The following is a 20080-nucleotide window of genomic DNA, read 5'->3' as shown; positions in this document are numbered from 1 at the left end:
GAGGAGGTGTATTGATTGGTCTTCGAATTCATGACAGTGATGGTGTGAAATCTGATGCCACCACTTCACAGAGCATCACATTTTTCAAAAACAATGTAGGTCTAATCAGAGAAGAACTTCTCAATCATTGCATCAACATGTCTGTCACAGTGGACATCATTGTCCAAACCAGCCACGTCAACAGCCACTTGAAGTGAGACCACTGGCAACATCAAGAAGTTTATCATCATTTACCAGATTTCCAAATATACCTCAGGGGTATCTTTGGCATATTTCAGATATTACGGCCAAAATTTTGGTAATGAATATTTTTTGTGTTCCTATTTACTCCCCCCCCCACGAGGGCAGAGTTAGATACAAGGTCGGTTTTTAACATGGGAAAAAGTTAGCTCCCCCAAAAGGTGCACTCTGGATAGGAACAAAAATAAAAATTGTCTCAGTCATAAAGGATTTCTCTTCCACTCATCAATCATTCGAGAACTGATATATGTAAAAACAACATTCACTACGGCTGCTGCTAATAACACTCCTATTATGGCATCTTGATACATTTAAAAGATAAAACGAACACACATATTGTAGAATTTCTATGTGCCAAAACTGACATACGTTATTCAATTAAAGGAGGGCAAACACTTTTATTCCTAGTTCTACTAGGAGAGGTTACATTTGCTTTTTTTTTTTTTTTTTTTAATAATTAAAGGAAAATGAATATTTCATTCACTAAATCTCTTGAGTAATTAAAGCTTAATTGGCCAGATCTGAATATTTGATTACCTAAGATGCTACAGTTTTGATTGGTATCATGTGATTTTGAGGTTTGGAGATGGTTGGAAGTTTTACAATATATGTGTTCAATCTTTTGTGTGGGGCTTAGTTGAACCTTTTGAGGCCTCAGGCGAGTAGACCTTGGAGCTCATTGTAGTCCAACATGGATCTTCCCTCAGATGTTGTTAATTCTTCTGAATGCATCTTTTTATAGGTTCTGCACCATTTATGGTCTGAACTCCATGCATGCTTTTTGTTTAGCTTGTGCAGTGAAGTTGGCATATTTTACTGGAATGTTCCTAACCAACATTTTGTTGAACAATAGTTTGCTCATGGTATGAAATTTTATAGTCTATCAGAGTTGTTCAAAGGCATAACAACACGATGTTTTAGTCATGCCCACTTTTCTGATAGATTTTATTGCTTGTATGCAACAATCAGTCCATTTGTCAATACTGTGAACCCTACTCTTTATCTAACTGTATAAACAAAGCAGAGTTGAAACACGGGACCCCTTATTCATAAAATTTGTTTAGTCAGATCTAAAATTATCAGAAATTATTTAATCTTACAAATGAATATCTGGAATAGTAGTCTACGATAATCATTGACTTTAATTTACCAACTTTACCATAAATTATTTCAATACTAGCAGGACCCATGTAGTGGCATTGTATGGTGGAAATATGACCCAAAGCTAGAACAGATTTGGTAAAAGATATCTACCTTCTTGAAAACAAATTAACCTATTATTATCTTGTGCATTATTGCGTGTGATTCAGATCAATTACTGACTATGGATAAACAGCTAAAAATATTAACATGGCAGCGGTTGTAGTGATAGTCACTGTCGGCTCTGGAAAACTGCAGGCATTGGTGGTAGTGCCCAAAATGAAATCATCTGGCTTCCACTATCGTGCATTGTCTGTCAGTGGCAACTAGTGGAATCAACTGGCTGTTATTATTGGGACTCATGATTACTAGGGCTATGACAACAGCATATTCTTTTCATTGTTTTTACTCTCGAGTATATATCCGACACAGACACAATTAATCAACTGAGGATCACATCACTCTACATAAAAATATATAAGATGTCAATGGATATATACTTGAGAATCAAAAAAAGAAAAAGAATATGCTGTTGTCATAGCCCTAGTGATTACTGACGATTAGTGTTGTTTTAGGGCGGTTACTTACCTTTACAACTGTCACTGTAGTTTCATCGTGGTCATTCACGATCATGATATTGATCTAAATTTGATCATTACAAAATAGAATTAGCTGTCACTGGATGCCAGTGGTGAGCATGGGCAGTCACTAGCGTGTAGTAGTCTTTTGGGGCATTTTGAGACATTTGGTAGGCACAGACTGCCGCTGTAAAAATCGGCCACGACCATTGTCAGCGTACACTAGACTACTATGAAATGAAATCGCCTGTCATCAAATCTCAGATACTGTCATCTAGTGGAGCACACTGTAATCCAGTAGCAGACTCTGTCATCCAGTAACTGGGAGATAGTGCTCTTTTAAGGTGGTTACTGCCACTTAATGGCACTGGTCGGCACTTGGGGACACTCGTAGTTGCTGCTGCATTGAGGTGGTTACTTGTGGATACTGACTGTCTTAATAACTCCCTGTCATTGTTGGTAAATGTTGATAAATGACAGTCATGGCCGATGTAGTGTTAATCTTGTGTAAAGCGAAGGGCACCCTATGATTCGTTCTATTTAATACTGATTTGCTGCATTGGTGTAGATATATATACATATGCAGAATACAGATCCTGCTATATTTTACATATGATGTTCAAGTAAAAATAAATTATATCCAGTAGTTATTGTTTAATAAATTGTTAGATGCCTCCCATATAATAAAGACTGGTGTAGCAGCAGCATATATTTGCAGTAAAGATTTGAATGTTTTGTTTTGTAACATAATTGCTGATTGGTTGTAGCAATCAGCTTTATGGGTTGTCCAATTAAAAGTCATCTCTCTGCCAAGTTGAACATGTGACAAAGTGCATAAAGGTTAAACCACGGCAACACACACGTGCACACACACACACACCCACACACACACACACACTCTCTCTCTCTCTCTCTCTCTCTCTCTCTCTCTCTCTCTCTCTCTCTCTCTCTCTCTCTCTCTCTCTCGTCCTGGATCTTGGACTGACAACAACTCCATGTGGGATGCCAGCCCGGGGTTGGACTGAAAAGAGAAGACAAAGAATTAAGCATGGTTACCACTGCAACCTAACTTCAATATGGTACATAAATGAACTCTTACCTTCTTACAATGCTGTCTCTAATCTTCCGTGATGCATGCTTCCATTACTAACTTCTAGGAGACAAATAATCCATCATGGCTACTAACCATAACTTCAACCTACACACATGAACTCTTTTCTCTTTCAACAGGTTTGTCCAATAATTCATCAATGTCTGTATTCTTCCCAATATTAACCATTTTCATATAAACCTACTAATGAAGATAATTTTTTTTTTACATAGGCAGCACCACTTATCAAGGCCAAGAGGCCACTCGAGGATTAAAGAATGTACAGTAGAAATTGGACAATATAGTAACCGTTAGTAATGGAGATTCGGTAAATTTGTTAACTTATATGGAACGGCTCATCAAAGACTTGTTTATGTTAGACTTGAAGACAACCATATTGTAGTCAGCTGGAAAGCAGGAAAAGGGAAGACAATTCCATAGGCATGCAGTTCTAAGAAAGAAGCTTTGCTCATGGAATCTATGTTTAAGTTTAGGCACAGATAAAGAGTGGGGGAAACTAGTGATAGTGTTTTCTGCTAGACGAGTGTTTCTTGTGAAAGTTTGGTGAATGGAGCTCAGCCGAGCACCTGCCATGAAAATAACGATAAAGCAGAGACAAACTCGCAACATCTCTTCTGTGAGAAAGAGATTGCAGGGAAGAGAAAAGGACATCCCCCAAACGGTTACGAAATCTATTTTGAACTCTATCAAAGCAGGATAAGTCCTTTCTAGCAGCTCCTGCCTAGATGTGGCAACAGTACTCCATCCTTGGACGTACCTGGCTCTTATATAGATAGAGAATTGCATCAGCAGTGAGATATCTACTGGATCGATAGAAGGATCCCACTATTTTTCCAGCGGCCTTGGCAAAGGATTTAATGTATGTGTTCCATTTAAGATCAGGAGTAAAGGTTAAGCCCAGAAGCTTGTCAAAACTTGAGGCCTCCCCAAGACGAGAGCCATTCATTTTAATTGATGCCAGATGAGGATCAGAGCGTTGATGATGTAAAGATAAAAGCTTGGTTTTAGATGCATTAAAAGTAACAAGCCACCTCTTTCCCTATTGTACAACTTGTTCAAGATCAGAGAAGAGAGAATCAGAGAGAACTTGGTTGTTTACGGTCTTAGATGTGCTACCATAGATAGTAGTGTCATCAGCATAGATGTCTACGAATGATGTAAGGATGTGATTTGGAAGATCATTAATATAGATCAGGAAAAGAGTTGGGCCCAGAATGGACCCAGCATTAATACTAAGAGCTTCTGATTTCTGCCCATCAACCACTACTCTTATGAACCTATCAGAGAGAAATGATTTAATAATTGAGAAGGCATTTCCAGCTATACCGTAGCTGGAAATCTTGTGAAGTAAACCTTTATGCCATACCCTATCAAAGGCCTTAGATATGTCAAGAGCAATTGCCCTAGAAAGGTTGCCTCCATCGAGAGATTTGCTAATCCTATGAGATATAACTGTAAGCACATCTGCTGTATATCTAGCAGAACGGAAACCATATTGGGTGTCACTAAGAAGGTTATTTTTGCTGAGACGGTTGATTACTTCTCTATTTAACACAGATTCTAGCAACTTACTCATGACGCACAGGAGACTTATTGGCCTGTACTGTGAGGGAGATGACCGATCACCTGAATTCTTAAATATGGGGCATACTGATGAGATTTTCCACGGTGATGGGAAGCAATTCTCCTTAAGACAACGTTTAAACAGTTTTGTAAGGATGGGCACAAGTTCTGGTTGAAGTTTTTTGAGTACTATAATTGGAATACCATCAGGGCTGGTTACTTTACTGGAATCAAGGTTTTTGATTAGCTTGGCAACATCACGTACAGATATTTGTATATCACATAGCATGTTTTCTGATACTGGAGGAAATATTGGAGGTTGGCAGCCTTGGTCGCAAAGGTTTGAATTAGCTGCAAAGTTCTTGGCAAAGGGTTTGACTTTGTCTGATGCTGACGAGATTACCTCAGGTCCATTTATGAGAGTTGGGAAAGAGCACACGCTTCTGTTCAGGATTCTGTTTGCTATTTGCCAAAACTGATGGGAACCAAGCCGCTGCTCAGCTACTTTGGACTTGACGGACTGAGCATACAACTCTCTTGTGTTCTTTATTACTTTCTTACAATGGTTGCTGGCAGTTCTGAAAGTGGCTTTAGTCTCAGTACATCTATTATGTTAGAAGCAATGGAAAAAGTGATTTCTATGCGCAATGGCAGCAGCACATTCCGGAGAGAACCACGGCTGGCTGTTAGGTTTTTGCTGGAATTTTTTCGAGGGTATGAAACCGTCTATACCTACAATCAACCATTCTGTCAGGTCTGATATTATAGAGGACACATCCTTTTTAAACATGGAACGCAGAGGTAGATCTGATATAAATGTGCGGAAGCTATCCCAGTCAGCCATAGAGTATCGATATACTGTACGATGGAGAGGTACATCTGGGGACTTATTACATTTCATTTTTATCTTAACTGATACAACTGAGTGATCGGGAGATCAAAGTGGAGACAGAACAGAAGCTGAACACAGTTCAGGGCAGGTTGTGAGAAAGAGGTCTAGGAGACTTGCATACTGACCGTCAATATCGGGAACATGGGTGGGTTCGTGAACAATCTGAGTGAGGTCATAAGCAATGGAGAAATCATGACAGAACCTCCTCTCATCATCGGTCTTGTTTGAGTGAGTTAACCATTCCACATTGTGAACATTGAAGTCCCCACGGACATGAATAGTAGCTGAAGGATAAGCAGATAATCAATAAAAGCTGTTATTAAATGTTAGAATGAGTCCTTTGTTTTCTACATTTTTATGACACCGACGTGATAGCGAACATGCAATGTTCATCAACACTCATTACTACAATTGATGATCAATCACTCTATCAAAAGCTTTTGATATGTGAAGAGCTATTGCTCAAGAGACAAAGCCTCAGTCGAGTGATTCACTAATCCTGTGTGATATAACAGTTAATACATCAGTTGTTGATCTCGCAGAACGGAAGCGATACTGCATGTCACTGAGCAGGTTATTTTTGTTGAGGTGGTTGACCACTTCTCTGTTTATCACAGCTTCCAGCAACTTACTCATGATGTACAGGCGACTAATTGGTCTGTACTGATCGATCACCAGAATTTTTCAATACAGGGCAGACTGATGAAGTTTTCCTAGGTATTGGGAAGCATTCCTCTTTAAGGCACTGTTTAAACATCTTTGTAAGTATGAGAGATAGTTCTGATTGAAGCTTTTTGAGCACTATGACTGGGATGCCGTCAAGGCTTTACTGTAATCAAGGTTTTTAATAAGCTTGGCAACATCACAATTTGTATGTTGCTTTGTGTGTTTTTAGTCACGGGAGGGAATGCAGGGTATAGGCGGTCCTGATCGCAAAGCATATAATTAGCTGCAACGTTCTTGGCAAAGAACTTTACTTTTTCAGATGCTGACGAGATTACCTCAAGTCCATTGATGATGGTAGAGATAGAGGACACATGATTCTGTTCAGGACCCTGTTTGTTATTCGCCAAAACTGGTGGGAGCTAAGCCGTTGAACCGCTACTTTAAACTTGACGTATTGCACATACGAATCTCTTGCATTTTTTTATTACTTTTTTACAATGCTTGCTGGCAGTCCTAAAGCTGGCTTTAGTTTCACAACATCTATTACGTTGGAAGGAATGGAAATTGTGATTTCTGTGCACAATAGCGGCGGTGCAATTTGGAATGAACCACGGCTGGCTGTTGGGCTTTAGATGGAATTTTTTGGAGGGTATGAAACGGTCTATACCCGCAGTTAACCATTCAGTTAATAGTGATACTATAGAGAAGCGGTTCTCAACCTTTTTTGACCCATGGACCCCTTTTCCCTTCTTTTTTTTCTTGGTGGACCCCCTTATAATTTTTGGTCATAAAACAATATTCTATTTCTCAATATAATTTTTTGAGCTTTTAATAAACAAATAAATATTATATAATTAAACTTTATTTTTAAATGAAAACTAATTTAATGCAAATAAAGTATTTAACAACAATTATAATAATGAAAACTTGATTAACGCTAACTGTTTTTTGTGTTTTTGTTTTTGTAAATTCACGTAATGGAATGAATGTGTGTGTGTGTGTGTGTGTGTGTGTGTGTGTGTGTGTGTGGTTTTGGTACTTATGCAGAATACGGGCCGTGCTATTTTGTAGATAGGATTTTTAAGTTATACTCAATTTTTACGGTATGTTTTGTTCCATTAAATTGTTAGGTGAATGTACATACATCTCAACCTTTTCCCGGCTATCGCCCCCAAAAGCTATTTTTGACTTAAGTTAATTCATAATCGCCTCCAAGAATAAATAATAACAAATATTGTAATTATGACTAACCAACACTAGAAACATTTTGTACATGCAAATGGTAAACAAATTAATTAAAAATAATTTTATTGCAAATTTACAAGAAATGTAGAGAGTCTAACTAGTGTGAGCCCTGAGATTGGTGATGTTTCGCTAAAAATTCAATGTCAGGTTTAATATTACTCAAGCAGATACGAATATCTCTACGAGAAATAATGTCAAATCTGTTTCGTTCCTTCTGTAAAATGTGATTCACAGCGCTGAATCCAGTTTCGACAAGATATGATGTTGGGAAACACAAAAGGATTTTCGACATTTGTGACCACAAATTTGGATACAGTGATTTTACAGTGTTTGATTGCCAAAATGCACACAAAGTTTCTCTTTTGAACTTGATTTGCAATTCATCATTGCATTTTATCTCGATGATTTCCTCCTGGATATTTTCGTGTGCACTGAGAGGATCACAATCGAATGGGTCAATCATCCATGGCTCAATAGTGAAGTCAAATAAATCGGAAAATCTGATTTCTAGATCATTTTTCATGGCTGACAGATGGTTACAATAAATAGCAATGTCATTTTCACATAAGTCGATTTCCGCTAGTTCGGGTATATTATCAAATTGCCTTCATTTTAAATTAATTTGAAACATATTAAGTTTTTCAACAAAAGCTCTCATCACCCATTTACAGTCTATCAGGGTTATCATTTTTCCTTGCAGCAGAAGAGAGACTTCATTTAACTTACGGAAGATCCAACTAAGATAGTGTATATTTTTATTTTGAGCTTGAATTTCGATAGCTAAGTCTGACTGTCCTTCTGTTTGTAGGAATACAACTATTGCATTAAATAAGTTTACAAATCTTTGCAAACAGTTGCCTTTGGATAGCCACCGGACATCGGTATGCAAAAGGAGTCTTATAATAAATTGAATATTCAAAACTGACAATTCATTTATAAGAGAGCAATTCATAGGTCACGTGACCAAAGTTTCGCACTAATAGTTTAGCTACGCGTTTATAATTTCAAAAAAATTTTTAAATTTACTCGCAGAAATGTCAAAATTTTTCACAGATAAAATTGATTGAAAATCGCCCCCCAAAATTTGATTTTCGCCCACTAGGGGGCGATTCGCCCCCGGTTGAGAACCGCTGCTATAGAGGACGCATTCTTTTTGAACATGGAGTGGAGAGGTATAACTGATATGAAAGTTCGGAAGTCATCCCAGTCAGCCATAGCGTATCTATACGCTGTACGATGAGGAGGTGCATCAGATGAGTGATTACATTTTGTTTTTATATGTATGCAGAGAGATAAAAAGGGAACAAACCAAGTTATGTGTTCATCAACGTTTTGTTTTTATTGTAAACTTCTGGATGAATGATTTGTATGAGTGAAAAACAAACACGTTATATTTCAATCATTTAATCAAAAACGTGAAACACGTAGGAAGGTAGATAGGTATGTTCTTATATATTGAAACAGATAACTATAATCCATTTCGCTCTCAAGTTCTTTTTTTTATTATAAAATAGCGGGGGGGGGTACCCTGCGTTGCCCGGGTGTTTAGGGGCGTGTGTGTAAGGAGGGGAGAACTTCTTAAAAAATCGGAAAAACCCAAACAAAAAAAAAAACAGCCAACGAACGTAAAACCTCTTTAAAAAAAATCAGAAAAACAAACCCCCTCCCCCCCCCCAAAAAAAAATAGGATGGCGTTTCCCGGGTGTTTGGAGGTGTGTGTGTAGGGGGGGGGGCTAAAGAACTTCTTAAAAAATCGGAAAAACACAAATAAAAAAAAACAGCCAAAGAACGTAAAAGGACGGCGTTAGCCAGGTGTTTGGAGGTGTGTATGTAAAGAGGGGGGGGGGGCAAAGAATAAGCCTGTTTAAACTTTTTTTTTAAAAATCGGGAAAACAAAACAAATAAAACAGCGAACGGACGTAAAACTTCTTTAAAACAATCAGATAAACAAAAACCCCAAAAAAAGGAAAAAAAACAAAAGCAAAAAAAAAAAAAAATGGTATAAATAACCTCGTTTCAATATTAAATGTTTAAAAATCGAGAAAAAAAAGTATATCTGATAACTGGAATCGAACCTGAAATCTTTAGATAACGACGCTGTCACTTAACCCATCCCGCTACAGACGCGTAGATGAAAGTAGGTCGGTTTTTATAAGATTTTAAACAAATTCAATGTACAACGTCTTTTGCGCATAATGACGCATGCGTAAAGCAATCTTGTCATGAAGATACCATTTTTTTTCACCCCTCCTTATAAAAAAGAAAGCCGTTAAGGATGAAGGAATGAATGTTTTTGCCCAATTTTTCAATATTTGTCGTCCAAAAGATGGAGCTTCAAAATGATACTGAACTCGTGAAAATCCGTGGCCCGTGTCGAAAGTTTTTGGTAGACATACAAACACACATACTCACACACACACACATTTTGCCTTTTATATATATAGAGAAAGTACCCGTCGTTGACTGGGTTCAAAAACAGCCTACAGAAAATGGACTTGATTTATGAAAGTACTAGCCGGGGGGGGATGTGTCGGCGTTGCCCGGGTGTTTGTAGGTGTGTGTGTTGTTAAATAAAAAAGAAACCGGGAGGTGGGGTAGATCGAACCCGAAGCCCTGAGGTGAAGTTTGAAAATGAAATCGGCCAACCAGAATGAGTTACTGAAAGATGTTTGAATTTATTTAAGTAAGAACCAAATTGACAGGTGCGCGCACGGAAGTCGTCGAGCATTACGACGACGACGGCGACGACGACAGCAATAGCTATTTAGCAAATGAGGACCAGGTTTGTTTGTTATAAGCGAAGTAAAAAAAGAAAACAACATTAAAACTAAAGCGGGGGGGGTAATCAAAACATCGAAAAAAACACAAAAAAACTAACTTAAGGCAAAAGAACGATGTTAAATGTAAAAATCGAAAAAACAAAAAAGAAAAATGGCTTAAATAAGCCTGTTTCGATATTAAAATTTAAAAAATCGATGGGTACCCGGGTGTTTTCGGGTGTGTGGTCGGGGGTGGATAAGCGAAGTAAAAAAAAAAAAAACGAACGTTACGTGAAAAATGGCTTAAATAACACTGGTTCAATATTTAAATTTAAAAAAATCGAAAAAAAAACAAAAGACATCTCACACCACGATTCGAACCCAAAACTTTTAGATAATGAACCAACGCGCTAACCAACTGAGCTAACGCGACGTACATGAAATTTAGTCAGTTTTTCAACTATTTAAAGTAAATCAGATCATGACGTCATCTGACGCATACGTAGAACTGGTCGTCCTCACGAGAGGACCGTTTTTGTTGACACCCACCCCCCTGTCGAAAATTGTCGATTTTGGGGTAAAAAAAATGAACGTTTTTGGCCAATTTTTCGATATTTTTCGAGCGAAGGATGGAGCTTCAATATGATACCAAGTTTGTGAATTTTTGTTGTGTCTGTCGAAAGTTTTTAGCGGACACACAAACACATACATACATACAAACAAACATACATACACACATTTTCGCTTTTATATATATAGGTGATTTGCGGCCTCTTTGCACCCCTTCCCTCGAAAGGCTTTTATCTATCTATCTATCCGTCTTTCATTCTCTCTCTCTCTCTTATATATATATATATATATATATATATATATATATATATATATATATATATATATATATAAGAGAGAGAGAGAGAGAGAGAGAGATAAAGACGGATTGATGGATATGTATTTACTCATGATAATATTTATTCAGTTAATCCTAATAATTATTTTTTTTAATTTTTTTCTTAGCGAAACAAAGGAGCCTATCGGCTTTCAGGAGCCTTGCGGCCCTAGGGAATTTACGCCCATCCCGCCATTGCACGGCCCTAGAGCAATCGCTATGTATGTGCCGCCCGTTGCATCTGTCGAAGATCCATATATTATTTGTTGCACGTGTATTGTTTCTACAAGAAAACAGAAAAGACAAGAAAACAGAAAAGCTATGTTTCGAGTTTTATATTACTCACGACATTACAGGAGTAAAAAAATTCTTGCGTTGTGATAGGTGAAATGTAACTGCTGATTTAAGCTTAGGTAAAATATCATTTATTGCTGTTGCTTTGAACACATCTTAATCTTGATTAACACTGATCCATTTTTATTTCAGGACTTACATTACTTTATTTGATTTAAAATATTAATGAAAAGCTTTCTTAATTATTCTTATTTATTGTCAGGATACAACCGATGTGTATATACGGCAACTTTCTTATTGAACATGACATTGTTTTTTTGTGTTTGCTTCATTTTCAGTTTGCTCTATTGGAAACTGCACTTACTTGTTTACAAGATGAATATCCCAAGTTACGAAAGTACAAAGGTATCCTTTGTGTTATGTTTGGTGTCATTTGCTTCTTCTTGGCCTTGCCGTGCATCTGTCCTGTAAGTAAAGAAATCCATTTCCAAATATTTTCTTTATTCACATTGAACCAAAAACATTAAAAAATGTCTTTTAATGAAAAGAAAAAATACAATTATTTTAAATAACATCAGAATTAAGTTTTATCACTTAATTTGAAATCAGACGAAAAAGTCAATATTTACTGAAAACAAGCAATCATGATGGTTTTAGTATTTTATATATGACTTATTAGGCATGACAAATGCACGCCTACTTGCTGATTTGCTACTCAAGAAACTTGTCGTTCGAGCATACTGCCTATTCTAGGCCCATTAGCGCAAAATATTGTATATTGTGGTATTATTGAAATAAACAATAAAACAAATTTAGTCACAGCCAAGAATTTATTTTTGTCACGTTGATATATTGAATGCACAGTGTGACGCATTTAATCTGACAGAATTATCTAGTGACATGTTCAAATATTTTTGTTAAAAGTTTAACGACACCAAAGGATGAGGAAATAAGGACAATAATTCTAAGTAAAATGGAACATAACTCAAACGTTACAAAAGATAACGGTAGCAGAATGCCAGCGGCTAATAAATATTAAAAAAGATAATCGGATAACAGACTGTAAGACAAAAGTGAAATTCAAATAAAGAAATGTTATATGCAATGCACCAATGCATGTGGTGGTAAGCATATAAATAGATTGTTTCTTTAAGGATAAAATATGCTTTAATTGTGGGCCCTAAAATTTCGCATTGTCTGACGAAACAGAGACAAATAAAAAAGAATAAGAATATTAATAAAAGAAGAAAATCAAGGCGTGAAAAGAAATATTCAGAAATTTTTAGCAGTATACACCAAAAAGAATATGACATCAGGGTTATCAGCAGCAGAGTTAATGTTGGCAAAATAAAATACACTGTATTTAATAGGTTGTTGTCCATTCTGGCGAAGATACTTTCAAGTAAAGAAAAACAGATGACTAAATTATATGCGCCAAGGGACAACGTTTTCTTCAAAAACTTTAGGTCTCGAAGAATGTTTTGGGAAAAGAAAATTAGAGTGCAACAAATATAAAGGAAATGAGAGTGCAACTTATATATATGAAAAATAAGCGTGTAAGCAATATATAGGAATTGAGGGTGCTGCAAATATATAGTAAAATACATTGAAAATTAGCATGCAACAAATATATGGGAAATTAGAGTGCAACAAATAGATAGGAAATAGTGTGTGACATATATATATATATATGTATATATATATGTATATATATATGTATGTATATATATATATATGTATATATATATATGTATATATATATATGTATATATATATGTATATATATGTATATATACATATGTATATATATATATGTATATAAACATATATATATATGTATATATATGTATATGTATATATGTATGTATATATATATATGTATGTATATATATATATGTATATATATATGTATATATATATATGTATATATATATATATATATATATATAAATGTAAAGGAAATTAGAGTGCAATAAATAGATAGGAAATGAGGGTGCAACGGTGATGCCTTTGTTCAGTCTCAAGAAACAATGGATACCTCCTGCAAAAGTAGCTGCGTAAGTAATTGTGAAGCAGGGGTTGTACAATCCCCAACCATACATCTCCTGAATCGGCTCTGCTTGAAATCAGTGGTATTGAAAAGTGCTGGACAACTGGAAACAATGCTGTGATAAGCAGAGAGTAGATGCAGCACCTAGAATTCTGAAATTATCACTTATTTTTGTACTGACAAGGCCCAACGTTGCTTAACTTTTGGAACCAGTGTGTCAACCTGATTATACTGTATAAAAGTGTCGCAAATATATAAGAAATTAGGGAAGCATAAATATATATGATGAAATGAGCATGCACTAAATATATCGGAAATGTGTGTGTTACAAATATATAGGAAATCAGCATGCCTTTTCTGCAAAGTCACAACTGGTTGTAAGGTTTCCATATATGCAAGATGTAATAAAGAACCGCACCATTTTCCACCCAGCTGGGTTCTTTTATCCACCTCTAATCCCGCCCAGACATATGGGCTTATAACAACCTTCACATCTTATTGCATAAAACCAGGTACATTTCTTGCGTTTTCTCTGGATTTTTAAAACTGAAACGCGATAAACCGAAAATGCTATTTCAAACAAAAGCATGATGAAAATGCTATTTAATACTGTAGCGTGACATAACAATGAAATGCTAATGGCAGTATGAAATACCTTCGACTTGTGACAGAAAGCAAAAGTTCCAGTATCACTCGGCTGAAAAAACAAAAAAAAAGAATTCCTTCATTTCCGCTTCTCCGGGAGTGAGTAACCTCCCTTGATCTTTCTTGCTTTTGTTAAATCAACAGCAGTGCTCGTAATGTCTCGTCCCTGTGTAGTTCTCAGTAAAATAAAGCTTCTTTCAAACATCCTCAGACTTGGGCTTTTTTATTACAATAACAACAAATGTGGATGCCCTATGGATGAAAAAGAAGCAAAACTCTTCTTAATATGTGATTGGAGGATATCCGTGGAATTTTACAATTTTCCTTTCATGCTCCTCACTATCAGATCCACTGTCAATATCAACATCGCAAATAGTTTATGGAACTTCATTGACATTGCCTAGACAGATGGTTGCACTGACCACCACTCAACACATGTTAGGCCCAACGAGTTACATGTTTAGTTTGAGAGAATACATGCCCAAACCCTTGAACGTTACACCTAGAGCCCAGTACGCTACTACCCACATTCTTAGGGCATAAACGTATGGGCTTACGTATTTGTCCGGAACGACAGAGTGGCTGCTCGACTTCAAACACTTTATTCAAGCGGATTTCTATATTCTTTCAAGCTGCATTGGATTTCTTCTCCAGCTAAATCAGGCTAGTTTTATTTTGGACTTACCTTCATATTTTTGCCAACATTGAAATTCCTTCTGTTTAAAAAAAAACTTTTTTCACTTAAAGTCTTAATTCATTTGATTTGTTTTCCATTTTCACATGTTTTAACCAATATAAACATACTAGACTACCCGTGACCCGTTGGGTCAGTATTCTATATTAGCTATGGAATTAATGTATGAGCATGACACTTGTGATGTAAAGAAAATAGTTTTTTGTGTCATAACAGAAACATTTCTATGAAAGTATATTGAAATGAAAAAAGAATATAGATAGATTTCTATGAGTTGTTCTGTTTATAATTGTTTATTTTTGAAAAAAAAAAAAAAAAACTTACAGCCATTGAATTATAACTGGTTTGCCATACTTATAGGTAAATGTGCACTGAACAGATACCATAATACTTAAAATTAAATTCAATATATATATATCTTTTAATTTAAAAGCAAAAAAAACAAAAAAACAATTGGGACGCTGAAAATGTACACAGTAAAACAATATGTTTTATTGTGCGTTGATTATTTATTTGTAATGCAAATTTAAAAAAACATATTTTCGGGCTTATTTATGTTGGTAGTGTAGAATAAAATGTACAAATGTTTTTTTAAGAAAGGTGTGTTAAAAAATGGAGAATAAATTTTTTAAAAAATGAAGGCAGTGGGTAAATCGCCATTTTAAAATGCTCTTATGGTTGTCAACGGGTTAAAGTAGATTTATTTGTAAGAAAATTGCATTAAAATAACTTAAATGTAATGCGGAAATGAATGATGTAAAAAAAAATGCAGAAAGTATTAACAATTGTTTATTTGGATAATTTAAACGCGAAAAAAAAACAAAAACAATTGGGATGCTGAAAACGTACACAGTTACAAGGTCATTTGAGTTTTATAATTATATAGATTACAATTTTTTTTTGCATTTTATGACTAAGTATAATAAAGTGCTGTTTCATCTAATGTGTTAACCAGCAAATTCTTAGCTTGGCTACAGTAGTAATATCTTCCTATCCTCTGAAGAGAAGAAAAGCATTCTTGAAAATTTGATGGATTTAAGATCTCTTAATCATTTTTTTTTTTTGAGTATTCTGTCAAACAATAAATTTCCTTCTAAATTTTAATTTACAGTCTTGATTTCTTTTCCATATGATAAGCTCTACTCCCTATTATGTTTGTATTGAGCTTTTAGGGGGGGGTTACTATATAAATATTAACACTTATGGTAGATTTAATTTTACACTTGTTTTTTTTTTTCTGGTAAACTTTTCATTCCTATTGCCTGAATTATATATATATATATATATATATATATATATATATATATATATATATATATAAACTTAATTTCTTCACGGATTTTAAATGTAAGCGTCTTTATATTTTAAGGGTGGAGATTATGTGGTAACTCTGATGGACTATTATGGCGCCGATTTTGCAGTGCTTTGTGTTGCATCTTGCGAGTCTATTGCTGTTATGTGGGTTTATGGTAAGTCTATTATGATGCAAAACATGATGTATGAAATAAAAGATAAATGTTAAAAAATCTTAGACCTGAGAAGAGTGATTGAAAAGGTAACACTGTCTCAACATAGCAATCTAGGCGAATGTCGGGGTTTTGCAAAGACAACGAATATTTCAAGTTGACAGCAGACTGGCATTGCAATAGACATCATTCAAGATAGAGATGGTTGCAAGCAATTGCAAATATTCTTCCAAACTAATGTACAATTGGTCGTATGCCAACCGGCACCTGTTGAGTGGCATTGTGAGTGGAAGGGATTAAGAAATAAGCAGAAATTCCAGGGAGGAAATTTACGACACATGTGGACAGATACAGAGAATAAATTTTATTGAGCACAAGCAAAGGATTATGGGATATTTGCGAACAAAGGGAGATAATAAAAATACAAGAGTTATTAGACTTTAAACAGCACCTGTTGCATGCTTTGCACAACTTCTTATGCCTACATATAGATGCCTACTCATAACAGATTCACAAGAAAGGTTAATAGTTTTTCAATTTTTATTAGGTTGCTAAAATATAAATTCTAGACACGTTTTTGTTTTGACAAAGCAGTTGTGAAAGTTAAGCAATGGTCATTTAAATTATGAGTATTTCATTACTGATTTATTTATATTTATATCTTGGGTTAACACTTCATCTAAATTTTTATATAAATATAAATAGGAACTAATAACCTTTCTATTTACAGGTTTCAGGCGTTTTCTTGCGGATGTGGAATATATGATTGGTTTTTCGCCTCAGCCAAATGTGTTTTGGTCTTTCTGCTGGGTTATTTGTTCTCCAATTCTTATAACAGTAAGTTCTCTTGCCTCTCTTTTAAAAATTAATGGCACATTTACTGCTTTTAGTATGAAGATTTGTTTGGTTTCTATTTTATATGTGCATTCTTTTAATAAAATAATCACCACCTATTATGAAGCACGTTATTATAGTTTTTCACGTTTTTAATTCTAATTCTACAGGTACTACTGAAGAAGCTGATAGTATTTCAATATTAAAATATATTCATTTTAGATAAAAATTAAATTGTCTCAACTTTTAACGAGAAAGATATCAACTTTTAACGAGAAAGATATCAACTTTTAACGAGAAAGATATCAACTGTTAACGAGAAAGATATCAACTTTTAACGAGAAAGATATCAACTGTTAACGAGAAAGATATCAACTGTTAACGAGAAAGATATCAACTGTTAACAAGAAAGATATCAACTTTTAACGAGAAAGATATCAACTTTTAACGAGAAAGAGACTTGTATGATGTTGCTGACCTAAGATGAGCAAAATATTTTTTCTCAAATCAGCGACCAGTATGCACCTTCAGAGCAAATAGCAACGTCATGCAGTCGTTTATATTAGCCACTTTATTAATAGATATAAGGCCAAGATTATGAGTCAAGCTTGATTGAATAGATAAAATCTACACACTTGTAGAGAAAATCGTAGCTTACTTGGCTAGCATGTGTTGTGTGTGCTTCAAAGGGTCAGTCGTGTAACAAACAAAAAAGAAATGAAAAGCTAAAATGGCAGCACCCAGTTGATTTTATGGTTGACTGTCACATGAGCGATGCAGACAGTCACCGTTTCTATGCAAATGAGATAGATGAATAAAAACGAACGTGACACAAACAGGAGATGAGTTGGAAGAACATGTGTGCTATGTACATAGTCATGTGCAAGTCAACTTGAAAGCATGTCGAGTTTTGGAGTTGGAAGTTTTGACATCAGTGTCGAGTTGTGGAGTTGCAAGTTTTAAAAACTGAATATTGACTTGTAGAGTTGGGAGTTTTGAAAACAGAGTGTCAAGGTTTGAAGTTGGAAGTTGAATATTTAAGTGGAAACGACTCGGCCTGATGGAATTCATGGGTACCAGTTGCGATCTTTCACAGGGATTCACAAGAGGCTTGCTGTCTCTTTGGATGATTGTGTTAGATTGTTCTAGATACCAGAATGGCTTGTAGTAGGAAAGACTATTTTAGTCATGAAAGATCCTGCCAAAGGGTCAGATGTTGGAAATTACAAACCACTTGCTTGCTTGAAATTGCTATAGAAGACATTGATAAGGATGTTCGACCCAAAATTCTATGGCCATCTTGTCATCTTGAAATAAATGGTTCACTACCAGTTGAGCAAAAAGGCGAGAGGGAAAGATGTTTTTGATTGATAAATGTATTTTAAAGAACTGTAAAAGGAAAAAACAAACTTGAATGTAGTTTGTATGGATTATAAAAAAAGCCTATAATATTGTACCACATTCGTGGGTACTGAGGACGTGGGTACTTATGAACAAAGAAAACACAAAACTCCTTAAGGAACCAAGAAATTAAAAGCTGAAACAGGAAAGATGAACAAACTCCTCCCATACATCCCAACAGACTTATAATTTAATTTCTGTGGGTGCCAAGGCAGTAAGTATGAAATTTAAAATAGAAGAAAGAAAATTAGGGAAAGAAAATGTATTGACAAAAGTTGGATGAGAATTCAGGCTGGAAACCTAGATCAACAAACTTTAAAAAAAAGAAGCCAAAGCAATAAACAAGATGAAAACAAACAGAAAAGGATAGAAAAATGGAAATGTGATTTGCAAGGAGAGGCTAAACAAGAAATATAAAGAAATAAAGTAGAAAATAGCATCAAATATGACTCCTGAAACAGTGTCACACATTGAGAAAGACTATGATAATACAGATACAAATCAGAACAGGACCTTAGAAAGCGATGAAACCCAATTCTACCGAAACTTAAAAGGAGGAAAAATAAAGACAGAATACCAGACCCAACAGAAACAAAACTCTACTGGAACAAGATTTGTAAAGAGCAACTAGATCACAATAGAAATGCTGAATGACTGAAAGACATGAAAGAAAAGTTAGAGAAAATTGAAGGACAGAGAATGAAATCATCAAAGAAACTCTCAAGACAACCCTAAGGAAAATGTCCATATGAAGATCATCAGGTCACGATGGAATACATGCATACTGGTTTAAAAAATTCACGACACTACATGAAATAATAGATTGAAGATGTATAAAATACCCGAGAAGATTAGCAATTTGATTGAAAATTTAATGAGAACATGAAGATTTGAACTGCCAGTTGATGATTGAGATAAAAATACAAAGAGGTATTTTTCAAGGAGGTTTCCTATCACCATTTATATTCATCATAATCATGATGTCCCTTAATAACGGAAATGCCAAACCATATACAAGTTTATTAATACCGACGAAAGAATGAACCACCTAATGTATACGGACGACAAACTTTTCCAAGAAACAAAAAAGAATAAGAGACCCTATTAAACACAACCAAAATCTTCAGGTAGGATATTCGAATGGAATTTGGCATGGAAAATTGCACACTGCTAGTTATAAGAAAGAGAAAACTGGAAGCAACAGAAAATATGGAACTACTTAACCAAGCGGATATGAAGATACTAGGCTAAATTGACACCTAAAAATATCTGAGAGTTCTGGAATTTGACACCATCAAATCAATAGAAATGAAACAGAGATTTGGAAAAGAATACCTAAGAAGAACAGGAAAACTACTAGAAACTAAACTATATAGTTGAAACCTATAGGTATAAAAACATGGGCAATATCACTAGTAAGATATTTCAGATCATTTATTGGCTGGACCAAAAAAGAAATGAGGCATCTCAACCGGAAGACCAGGAAACTTATGACCATGCACAATGCATTATACCCAAAGGATGATGCTGACCGACTCTATGTGAAAAGGAAAGACAGAGAAAGAAAGTCAGTGTGAATGACATAAAAAGAAATAGACCAATACATAATGCAGAAC

At 35.1% G+C, this 20080-nt stretch overlaps 1 protein-coding gene across 1 annotated transcript in view; it reads left to right on the top strand.

Moving 5' to 3' along the window:
• Nucleotides 1-20080, top strand: part of LOC145268860 (sodium- and chloride-dependent glycine transporter 2-like) — a 278471-nt gene that overhangs the window by 246334 nt on the left and 12057 nt on the right. Inside the window, exons 11-13 of the mRNA XM_080124568.1 lie at nucleotides 11713-11841; nucleotides 16133-16232; nucleotides 16960-17066. Coding sequence (XP_079980694.1) covers nucleotides 11713-11841; nucleotides 16133-16232; nucleotides 16960-17066 — 336 coding nt within the window. The remainder of the gene's footprint in view (nucleotides 1-11712; nucleotides 11842-16132; nucleotides 16233-16959; nucleotides 17067-20080) is intronic.

This window comes from Euprymna scolopes, chromosome 4 (genome assembly GCF_053919585.1).
Source record: "Euprymna scolopes isolate OS-2025 chromosome 4, ASM5391958v1, whole genome shotgun sequence".
Lineage (NCBI taxonomy): Eukaryota > Metazoa > Mollusca > Cephalopoda > Sepiida > Sepiolidae > Euprymna > Euprymna scolopes.
Note: the sequence above shows the minus strand (reverse complement) of the source record. Positions and strands in the feature narration are given on the sequence as shown.